This window comes from Thermobia domestica, chromosome 15, assembly GCF_964235325.1.
Source record: "Thermobia domestica chromosome 15, izTheDome1.hap1.1, whole genome shotgun sequence".
In the NCBI taxonomy this organism is placed as follows: Eukaryota; Metazoa; Arthropoda; class Insecta; order Zygentoma; family Lepismatidae; genus Thermobia; species Thermobia domestica.
In genome coordinates, this window is record NC_137468.1 from 91,838,870 (window position 1) to 91,851,523 (window position 12,654).

General features: G+C 37.2%; 1 protein-coding gene across 1 annotated transcript in view; it reads right to left on the reverse strand.

Moving 5' to 3' along the window:
* The window catches only part of LOC145671148 (tubulin gamma-1 chain), a 90,889-nt gene extending 78,957 nt beyond the window's left edge, over positions 1-11,932 (reverse strand). The window contains exon 1 of the mRNA XM_081739971.1: positions 11,533-11,932. Within this exon, the coding sequence (XP_081596097.1) occupies positions 11,533-11,581 (49 nt within the window). The 5' untranslated portion in view covers positions 11,582-11,932. The remainder of the gene's footprint in view (positions 1-11,532) is intronic.
* Positions 11,933-12,654: the final 722 nt, after the last annotated feature.

Here is a 12,654-nt window from a genome sequence, read left to right on the forward strand (position 1 = left end):
TATTGGTTTCGAAGTGGTTTAAGTTGTGACGAAAGTGTAACTAAATTACCAGTGAGTGACATTTGTAAACTAGTTGGACAAAGAGATGTATATATTTGGCGTAAAGCAAGCATTCCTGTGGTTTCAGAAAAGAGAGTTTTTGACATGCTGAGAACATTTTATAAGTGTCGCACCAAGGAAAAACATTTCAGTCGCCAAGGACAAGAAGCAACACTTCGTGCAAGTTTTGTTACACACGCGGAAAAGTCTCTTTTTGATATTGCAAATGTAAAACTGCCGAAGATTGCAACTGTGCGAGGACACACAAGATTCTAAAACGAGAATTCAAGTTTCTTTTGGACCAGAGAATATCACGGAAAATGAGCATTGGTAACATTGACGTCCGAACAAGCAAATCTCTGTCCAATATTTTTTTTCCCGTAAAGTGAGCAGATTTAAGGGGCAGACAACCAAGAAAGACGCTGGAAGTGTTGAAGCAAGTCCATCAACTAGTGGGATTAGGCATAGGCACAGGTCAAAGATACTGGCGTCGTCAGGGAAATCCACCGAAGGTGTTGAATCGGGAAGCACGTCGGGACCTGACTTCGAGGAGCGACCAAGAAGGAAACATAGCCAAAACACATGTCTTCAAAATACAGCGGAGGCAGCGTTTAGAACTGGAGCTTTAGACAGACAGGTTGCTCTGATCGCTTCTGCCGTATTTCAGGACGCGAGACTTATAACGCCAGAGGACAAAAATCTTGTTGTTGACAGATCTAAGGTACGAAGAGGAAAAGATAAACTGGGTGAAAAGATCCAGAAATAAAAGGCTCACCTAGGCCGGGCGATTACAAGTATCTACTTCGACGGAAAAAATGATGCAACTCTTGTGCAAGAAAAAATTAACGGCAAACTACGAAGACGAGAGGTTACAGAAAGCATTTCACAGTTCTATCGGAGCCCGGTTCAGAATACTTGGGTTATGCCACACCTAAGTCAGGACTGGCAAAGATATTGCCGACACTATATTGGAGCTTTTAGAGAAAAACCAGTACGACGTGTCAAGTCTTGAGGCAGTCGGCAGCGATGGGGAAGCCACGAACACAGGATGGGATAACGGCGTGATAAGTCAGATGCAAAGATCCCTAGGAAAGGAACTGCAGCATCTCATTTGCCATCTTCATACAAACGAGTTGCCATTTCGACACCTGGTTACCGAATTGGATGGTGGGACGACCGGACCCAACGCTTTTTCCGGCCCCATCGGAAAGAAATTAAAGGATTGTGAAAGTTCACCGATCGTCACCTTTACACCCATTCCCGTTGAATGGGTGTCTGAAATGGAAAAAAACAGATGGTTTAAGCAGCGACCAGAATTCTCTCTTTGAAATGTGTAAGACTGTTGCTACAGGAATGTGTACTACCGATCTAGCAAACAGAAAACCAGGACTATTATCACATTCACGATGGCTTACATTGGCCTATAGGAAGCTTCGCCACTACATCAGTACTGATAAACCTAGTTCAAGTTTGTGTCTACTTTGCCAGTACATTGTTAAAGTATACGCTCCCGTCTCGTTTTCAATACGGCGAAATGGGCAAATGCATAGTTAAGCATAGTTATCACATTTTCTGCCAGAAAATCTACAACACATAGTTCATTCTGTTCTACAAACAAACGGATACTACACTCATCATGAAAACCTGCTGATAGCGATGAAAGCAGATGAAAATCCGCATAACAGATGAACGTTAGGCTGGAGAAGGATTAAAAAAAGTGCCGCAGCTAGAAGACTCCGAGATCAAGCCGCCCACGTTACTTCATTGTTCCGAAATTAAACTTTACAGCTGAAAATTACTACGACATGATTAATTGCCTAAATGTCTAACAGAGCCGCCAATCACACGCTTGAAGAAAACATTCGAACTTCAGCTACTCTAAAAACAACATTCCCTTGCCATAAAGCTGTGAAACGCACAGTGAAGCTGGTGTCCGAGACAGCGTCGAAAAAGTGCGGCCAGAACGCAAGAGATATCTACGTTAGAGCAAAACTTAAGTCTAGAACAAGAATGCTTCGTTTCGAGACCAAGAAGAACTACGTGACCTAAGGTCAAATGTCAAGGTATGCCTACTGGGTGCGTGGGTGGGCGGAACTCGATGTGCAACCACCTCCCCGTGGTGAGTTTTGGGTTATTTTGCGTAGAGAGCAAAATAAGCGAAGAGTTGCACAAAGAAAATCGTGTCATATCAAGGGCTATGGCTATAATCATCGTTAACGTGGCACTCGAAACAAAATCTAGACATTAATTCCAACAACTGAGTTAATATGGCAGTACTTTGGGTCAAATATTTTAAAATTATTTACTAGCATTGTTTCAAGTTTTTTTAAATAAAATAATTGTATTATAGCCATCAGATAACTCTAAAAACGACCACTAGTAGCTTTCCTGTCATTGGTGTTGTGCATGTTGCCTAACCAAACTAAGTCCGTTGGGGCAGGGTAAATGGTTGTCCAAAACAATAAAAAATCAGTAATGACCGATTCCATTTCAAATCGTCCAGGCAAACCAAAATTGGTCCCCATCATAGTCTCAGATTTCATTTATTTTTTATATATGGGATCTACATGCAATATTATTAGATCCGTATTTTTTCTTTTTGCTGAAAAATTTTTTTTCCTTCGATATACAGCCTTCCAAAATGGCTGCCCTCCTCTCGGATTGCTCGAAAAACTGAAAAACATGTGAAATTAAAAATTTTATTGTAGAGAAACGAGTGTACTTAGTAACATAATCGTAATAGCAGGAAGAGTATAAATTTGTATGTTTTGGTGGAGGGCCAAAATTCGTATATTGGTCCAATAGGAATCGCGCAATTCACTCGCAATGTTGCCAACTTTGGTGAATTTTTTGCTAATTTCAAACTTTTTTTTCTGTCCTCACGAGCAATATCAACCATCTGCTTCTAGCATCGAAATCTACTCCATAAGGTCTCTTGAAAATGTAAAGGACTTACGTTTCTGATTATTACATCCCACGTTATAGCATGATGAAAAGCAGAAAATTTCATTAAGACGCCATATTTGGACGCCATTTTCTCAAAAACCCCACCTTTTAAAAATCTGAATTTTTTACATGTATTGGAGAAGTACCTATGTATTTAATATCCGTTAACCGTTCATGCGGCTGCAGCCCCTAACATTCACAATTAATTATTGAAATTTCGATTTTTGTACTTGAAATGTAAATACTTCCTATGGACATTTAGATCCTATACACAAGGCGAATTGAAAGGGAGTATGAAAATTTTGAGAGTTGAATCCTGACATCAAATCCAGTAGAAAAGTTCCTATAAACATGAGTTGAATTCCGCTTCGTTTTCGAGTTTCAGGGTTTCCAACTCGGGACCCAAAATCGGCCCGGGACAATAGAAAATAAAATATATATTTCGCGTTAAATCAGAATATATATGTTAAAGCTTTGGTAAAGTTCAGAAAGTTGATTTGTATCCATAGGATAATTTTTACGTGCGTTGCAATTCGGTTGACAGTGTTGCCAACTTGGTAGAACTTTTGTTTCCAAATGACACTACGTGGTTTTTATTTGATATTTGGTATTCATTAATGATTGTAAACATCACATGAAACACAATTTTCCCCACATCTCCATAGTTTTCGAAAACTTACATACATTTCACTAAAAGGTTTTATCTCGTGCGTTATTAATAGTTTTCAACAGTAAGTGTGAATTTTACCTGATGTTTGCTATCATTAGTAAAACAAAAATGTCGAATAAAAACTATGTCTGTGTAAGTTGTCATAATAATGATAATAACAATAATAAGAACAACAAGAACAAAATTTATTTTTTATTATTGCAAAACCTCTCGCAACTCCACGCATCAAGTTCGAACTTGTTCAAGAAGTTCTGCTGCAACCAATTCTGCTGCAAGTTCTGCTGCAATTTTATTACATGGTTCGGTGTCGTGAACATCATCCTAGTGTTCAATGGAACCATGAAAATTGCTTTCACTGGTAACATGACATTGTAGTGCACTAGTTACAGTGTTTGTGTGAATAACAATGGGGAAGTTCTATTACAGTAAGGACCATATTAAATGTGTTGATTATTCTGAAAGGCATAAGAGGATTGTGTACAGAAAAAATTCCTTGACAAAAATTTTATCTTGCGGTAAAATATATGTATTGCGTACAGCGCGTCTGCCAAACCGTAGTATTAGGAGAGGATGATTATTTCTGTAAAGGGTGCTTTGAATATTTACAGTGAACAATGTGAATATATATGAGATATTGGTGACCACGGAAGAAGGTGTAAATATGAAACTATGCACCAGCAAGATAAAGAATTTGTTCCTCTGAATGTAGATTTGAAACCATTAACCAAACAGTTAACATGCTAAACATGAATGTGTCGCCATTAAAACGGCCGCTATCGGTGAAACCTAGACTACGGTGAAGGATTCACCTCTCAAAACTTTTCATACGGCCATTCAAATCGCGTTGTGTACATCCCCTAATAGTACGTTTGGGCAGACACGCTGTACGCAATCTATATATTTTACCGCAAGATAAAATTTTTGTCTAGAATTCTTTCTGTGCACAATCCTCTTATGGCTTTTAGTATAATCAACACTTTTAATACGGTTCTTACTGTAATAGGACTTCCCCATTGTTATTCACACAAACACTGTATTTAGTGCACTACGATGTCATGCTACCAGTGAAAATAATTTTCATGGTTCCAGAGAACACTAGGATGATGTTCATGACACCTAATCACACAAACTATCAATAACGCACAAGATAAAACCTTTTAATGAAATACATGTAAGTTTTCGAAAACTGTGGTGATGTGGGGAAAATTGTGCTTCATGTGATGTTTACAATCATTAATAAATACCAAATATCAAATAAAATCCACGTAGTGTCATTTGGAAACAAAAGTTCTACCAAGTTGGCAACACTGTCAACCGAATTGCAACGCACGTAAAAATTATCCTATGGATACAAATCAACTTTCTGAACTTTACCAAAGCTTTAACATATATATTCTGATTTAACGCGAAATATATATTTTATTTTCTATTGTCCCGGGCCGATTTTGGGTCCCGAGTTGGAAACCCTGAAACTCGAAAACGAAGCGGAATTCAACTCATGTTTATAGGAACTTTTCTACTGGATTTGATGTCAGGATTCATCTCTCAAAATTTTCATATTCCCTTTCAATTCGCCTTGTGTATAGGATCTAAATGTCCATAGGAAATATTTACATTTCAAGTACAAAAATCGAAATTTCAATAATTAATTGTGAATGTTAGGGGTTGCAGCCGCATAAATGGTTAACGGATATTAAATACATAAGTACTTCTCCAATACATGTGAAAAATTCAGATTTTTAAAAGGTGGGGTTTTTGAGAAAATGGCGTCCAAATATGGCGTCTTAATAAAATTTTCTGCTTTTCATCATGCTATAACGTGGGATGTAATAATCAGAAACGTAAGTCCTTTACATTTTCAAGAGACCTTATGGAGTAGATTTCGATGCTAGAAGCAGATGGTTGATATTGCTCGTGAGGACAGAAAAAAAATGTTTGAAGTTAGCAAAAAATTCACCAAAGTTGGCAACATTGCGAGTGAATTGTGCGATTCCTATTGGACCAATATACGAATTTTGGCCCTCCACCGAAACATACAACTTTATACTCTTCCTGCTATTACGATTATATTACTAAGTACATTCGTTTCTCTACAATAAAATTTTTAATTTCACATGTTTTTCAGTTTTTCGAGCAATCCGAGAGGAGGGCAGCCATTTTGGAAGGCTGTATATCGAAGAAAATTTTTTTTTCAGCAAAAAGAAAAAAATATGGGTCTAATAATTTTGTATGTAGTATCTTATTTTAAAAAATAAACTAAATCTGAGACAGTCGTGTGGACCACCCTGGACTATCTGAAATGGAACCACTCTAATGTCCGTGCCACTAATGGCACCTTTTGTGCACTAATCGTCATCGAATATCCAACAAAAGTGCAAAACGCTCCACCCTAGTAGACATGTCCTCTTTTCCCGAACTTTGACAGGTTTCATAAAAATCTGAGTTGGTGGGTTAAAAAAAAAAAAAAAAAAAAAAAAAGACATTTTGCTGGATGATTTGACTTGAAACGGCCCGTATCTAAAAATCTGTTAGTAAATAATAAAGAAATATGTTAATGTATCTACAAAAGGTTTCAAAATATAAATTTATTATTTAAAAAAAAAATCAGTTAATTATCAATTTATTATTTATTTATTCTTATTTTTGGACATTATCAGCATCTATGGCCTTAAGTCCATCATCTACAAGGGATGACGTACCTCGGTGAAACCACAATCCGAGGAAAGGGAAGGAAACTAGCGGTGTGGGACCTGTGTTAAATACTATCCCGTCCTTGCCTGGTGTCAGTAAGGAAAACAGGAAAAACTCACTTAGGCTGGCTGACCTGGAAAGCAGGGTTTGAAAAAACCCGGGTATTTAAAAAAAAAAAAAAAAAAACTGGGCCTATATGGGCTTTCTCGGGTTTTACAAAATTGTCGCAACTTGCAACAATTTTCTGTTCACTACTGTTTTGAAAGAATTACTACCCTTTTGAAATTTTATATTGAACCACCGAGAGAATCTATACAGCTAATTTAGAATGTCTCTTGCTTCTACCGTCAAAAATTCCAACTTAAAAGTCCGAAAATTGCACCCTGCAGCGTGGATACACGCTAGTTGAAAAATGACCGCCATTTTGAAATTTTACGTTGGATCGCCACCAAAATACATATACAGCTAATTTCGAGTATCTCGTGCATTTACTCTGAAAATTTGTTTTTAAAAGACCGAAAATTGCGCTTTCTAGCGTGGATAAGCGCTATTGAAATTTTACCGCCGTTTTGAAATTTTACTTTGATATGCCGCCAAAATTTAATGTATCTCGAGCTTGTACCGTGAAAATTTAAACTTAAAAGACCGAAAATTGTACCCTGTAATAGGAGTGCGGTACAGGTAGACAAACGAACAAATGTAGATCGAATCATTCCAGGAGCCTCAGTAACGCTCGCCAAATATAGTATGAATATCAAATATATTAATTTAAAACCAAGATATAATTTATGTATTGTTTCAAAATATCTTATATGGCAAATATTTTCCAGCATAAAATAAATGGTTTTATTATTGAAGTTCACTTCCGATACTTTGCGCGTTAATTACGGGAATTTCCCTAGCACTAGCAAGACGGTTGTTTCTCGAAAATGAATTTAAAACAATTAACAAAGAGATAATTCCTATTTTATAAGGTAAATGTCTTAAATGCTTATTTGAAGAGTAGCAACTAATGACTGAACTAAACTGTTGTTGTTGGAAATCCCAATTTTACTGAAGAATACTTGTGTTACCATCTAATATATGAAATAATACTATTAGCTTTACTAATGTATTTACATATTTACTGGTGATACAGGAACCTATGGCCTTAAACACGTCAAATGTATGAGGGATAACGTACCACGGCGTTGCCGAGCACACTATTCACGGAAAGTATTTTCTAAAATATAAAATTGCATATTTTACTTCAAATAGGCTATAAACACAATTCATACATTAATTTGTTCTATAATTATCTCAAGCTAAGGTAAGCTTTTTTATTCATTCAGTGCATTCAGAACTTAATATATGGCTAACATTTAATGTTGTTGTATACTCGAACATGAAAGCATCTAATTTGCTCAAGGGAAGTCCAAAATCTGATAAAAGTCACTTTCAATGTGATCACCTTAGTTGTACCGACAATATACTAACAAAGAGCTCAAAAACTCAGGTGGGTTTTAAAGTAGTTTTTTCAGGTGGGTCCAACTCGAGAAAACCCGGTGGATTCTATCGGGCTGGGCACACTTGGGCAAACCCTGCTGAAAAGGCTGTTCACCTTTTCCACCGAGTGTTTCCACTGGGAATCGAATAAGATCCCATTCGCGTGCGAGTGTGTTACTGACTACGCTATGCGAGGTCACGAATTACTAAATTTAGTAGCTAAAGCTGGTACTGAAACGTATCTAAGCACAAAGATAGAACTTTTTGACAGATTTACTGGTATTGATAAAAGTTCTTAGTAGTATCTTGTTTGTTTATTGATTTTTAGCGTTTCCTTTCAATTAAATAGACAAATGCAGTTTTTAAGTTGTAAAAAACCGTCATAATAATTCTAAATCTCCACACTGTCTGCACACTTGCGATATTGGGTTCATTGGACCAGACGGTTCTACCAAATAGAAAATTTATCGGTAAAATATGATGTGAAACATTTTTCGTGAAGGAATGGGAATGTGAATACAGGCTAAGTAGTAACTTCTGTCAGTGCACAGGATACTGAGATAAATTATGAATTGCAATGAAAGTTCGTAAGCAGCAAAACAGTTTTGAACGTAAGAATTACTTCCAGTACTTTGGTAGCTCTAACCTAACCTAACAATGTAAGAAATCTGTCAACATTGGAAGAACTAATCTGAAAACTCCAACCTAACCTAAAAATATAAGAAATCTGTCAAAATCTGGTAGAACAAGCGTGAAAGCTCTGATCTAACCTAAAAATGAAAGAAATCTATCAAAATTCAATAGAACCGTCTACTCGAGTAATACCGCGATAACTATTGGCGGGTTCACTCGAGCAGACGATTCTACGAAATAGAAAATTTATAGGTAAAATACGACGTAAAACATTTTTCGTGAGGGAATGAGATAGTAAATATAAGGATTACTGTCAATACACAGCATATTGAAATGAATTTGGAGTGATAGTAAAAGTACTGTATGCATAAGTGCTCTCTTCCACTATCCTCATTAAAGCGTAAACCGCCCGTCGCTGACGCGCCTGCTCTCTAGGGCCGCACCTCCGTGTTCCTGCTTGGGCCCTCCTGCTGCGCTCCTATCCTAACGCGTTTAGATTACATTCTTGCTTTTTAGTGGTCACATAACAGAAATTGTTTCGTGTTTTATCCACTGTAGTTTTCCATGCCATACATCCACACTGCCTTTATACTGAGCCTTCCTGAAGTCAATCGGTAAGTAGTAATGGAGCTCCACATTTAGTGCATGCTCTGCTATAAAAAAAAAAAAAAAAAAAAAAAAAAAAAAAAAAATACAAAGTTCTAAACTGACCTGAATATGTAAGAAATGTGTCAAAATTTGGTAGAACCATCTGCTCAAGTAATGCATTATTGGCTACTAAGCGTAATTCAACTATTAGAAATTAGCGTTACTCACAGAATGAGATGTTTAATATTTATAGTAAGGTATTAATCGCATCAATGAAGCTTGCTCAAGGAAATGAATTCAGCTAACGGCATAAATTTCGAAAAAGGTTATCTCAAACTTTAAGCAAAATGTGTTTTACATGACTTTCCTACTCTATTCCTTTATTTTAACAAGATTGAAAAGGTAAATAGAAACCGAAGAGATGACAATGGCAATATATTAGGGATTTGCTACTTCATATAATGGATTTAGTTTCTAGTGTTGATTGAAAGTACAGGTTCACTTTACAATGCCCGCTCCAGCTAGTACACTTACGTAGAAACAAGGAATTATATGCTTATTAATTTGGCTGATATTTAGTATCTTCCCCAATCTTGCACATATAAGATTTGCATTGTGTTACTTTACAATATAGCTGAGCTAGGGACCCACCCCCAGGCCCCTTGTAGAAAGCCCTCAGGTCCCTTGTAGTTCTACCTTTATCACAATTTAGACAAAAAAATGGTACTTGGTTTTGGAACCATGAAACAAATGAAATGAAAAGGAAATCTTTGAGCTTTACGTCCCACGGTTATGCCGGTTAGGCTAAAGGAGACGGTGATGATGAGTAATGGATGAAATGGTGGAATGAAGAAAGTGGGAGGAAACGGGAGAACCCCGAGAAAACACACGCACACGGTGTTTGTCTACCACAAAGTTCACTTGGCGGGGGCTGGGATCGAACCCGGGACCCCAAAAACCAGAGGTGAACGCTCTGCCACTGAGCCACTGCGGCTCTAACCATGAAACAAGTTGGGGGAGATACTAAATGCCATCCACTAATTTTATGAAAATGGGTCAACACTTCCCTAACTTTAAGCTAACCCCTTCCTACTCCTACCCTACTTATCCCTTTTTTACTCAACTCTACCCAACCGTACTCTTTTAAAGCGGTCCTACTTATCGATGCGCACCTTGAGCATATCGTTTACTTTTATGTGTATATATAATTTCCTTGATTTGTGATTTTTCGAAGGAAATTTAGTTGTAACTAGCCACCCTTTAAGAAGTCTTGACAGCCGGGAGTGGATGTAAACCCTCATCTGGAAGGGTCGCCAAGATTGAATTCTGTGAAACTTGCATTATGTGGTTTTGCACTTCAACTCACATAAAAAATTGAGATGCCAATTTATTCAGCAAATACACAATTTAATTCTGGACAATTTTGGGGTTAAGTTCCAAAGTTGGACGTCCGTTTCCAGGAAAATTTATAAAATTTACAGGGAAAATATGGATAATTTGATCGTCTGTATGTTTGATAATATATATAAGGATCTCGAGAAATCAGTTTATTTATTATATATAAGGGTTATAAACATGCGACTATTCGGCGAGTGGAGTGAACTACTTCGCCTAAGGTAACGGAATAGTTGCATTGTGGGAAAGAAATAAGCATTTATATTATCAACATGGCGGGTAATAAGTCTAAGGGTACCTCTGTTCTAATCCTAACCTAACTTAACCTCTCCCTCACCTCGCGATGTAACGAAAGGAAACCTAAAGTCAGTCAAGAACGTAGAAATTCAAAATTATAAATTTTAACAGCTTTTATTAAGATTTTGGTAGAAAACTATCGGACGTCCAATTTCTGAATAAATGCCAATTTTGACTAGGATTCTATGTTCTTTTCTCACCTCCGGTGCTTGGGGTCCCTGGTTCGATCCCAGCTCGCGCCGTGAGGACTTTGTGGTGGACAAACACCGTGCTCGTGGGTTTTCTCGGGGTTCTCCCGTTTCCTCCCACTTTCTTCATTCCACCATTTCACTCATCTCTGATCATCACCGTCTCCTTTAGCCTAACCGGCATAACCCTGGGACGTAAAACTTTAAAAGATTTCATTTCAATGTCTCTTCCCAGCACAGAGACTAAATGAGGATTTTAACCCAATTATGGATCTGAACTGCATTTACTTTCAGTGGAGATAATAACAATATTCAATACTCTACGATAATAATATTTGAATACTTGTTGTTGTTAAAATAAGATACGCAAACTGGAATTAAACGGACAAAATGTAGTATTTAGCTTGTCAAAATTGTGAATTCAGCGCTCCTCCATCATTCAGTGCTACTTAAGAAACGTAGATAGAAAGAAAAGCTGATTACAGCGCATCTTATATATATATATTTATTTTGGATTTATTTATATACCAGAAACCGCCCTAAAATTGTATAGAGATGAGTAGGCCTTTATATTTCAGTATCAAATTTTCGTACACTTACTCTGATTTCCACATTGACCAAGTTGCAACGTTATCATTTCACACGGCATCTTGCTTGATTTCTTTCTTCTTTTTAGCAGGAGACACAAAAACAACTATCTCTGTCACAAATCAGAAGAATAATACGATTTAAATCACATTCACACTAAATTTCCCTCCATTACACTATATTCAGTAATGGGTATTGGATGGAAGAGAAAGAGGAGGCGACAATTGATCACTACGAACATTTGAAGATCAGTAAATGGTTGCGTTTAGATAAAACAATGTTTTCCTTGCTTATTATTGATTCATCAGCAAACAATTTTAAGGAGAAAAAATGTCGTTTGCTGAATAGAAATACACAGAAAAAATTAGGAATATTATACTATCGAGAAGTGAAGAAGCTGTATGGTTTAAAAGTCACACTGTGCAAATTGGCGAGGTGTCAGGCAGATTATCGTTTCCTCTGTTCTTTACACCGTGCTATCCTATCATATGGACATACTTATATTCATGAAATATGGACTTCTCTTCAGTATTCGAAGTGGAGAAAAAGCAGTGGCGGTATGTTTTATTACGGTTTTAACTCGACATACCGGCAGGGGCAGGTACAGAGGGGTGATAGGGGCAATCGCCCCCGAGAAGAGAAAACTTTTTTAATTTTATATATAAATAAAACCCATCCCCGAGTTTGACGCTCTAAAAAGTAGCTCTAAGTACCAGTATTACAACCCACAGCACCTTCCCCCCAAAAGTCCGTCCTGGATCCGCCCCTGCATACCGGCTATTTAAATGTTGAAATAGAGATAGGGTATGTTGCCTAAAATATTGCATTTCTATTTACATAATGACTCAAAATGCCTTTAGTTACGTGAGGCCGACGGGGGGAGTATGAAGAGACTTTCATCCTTAGCCAACAACTTTCCGATATACCTTTATCTTGTGTTATAGAGAATTATACACGAAAATGCAGAAACACCGAGTTTTTATACTGTAATAACAATTTCCTGTGGGGAAGTTCACGGACTTTCCACTCGACTGAGGGCTATTCCAAACCCCCTTAAGAATCGCCCCCACAGCAGACAACCCCTAAATCCGCTCATTCTCAAAAGATGACATTTATGTGAATTAAAACAAGAAG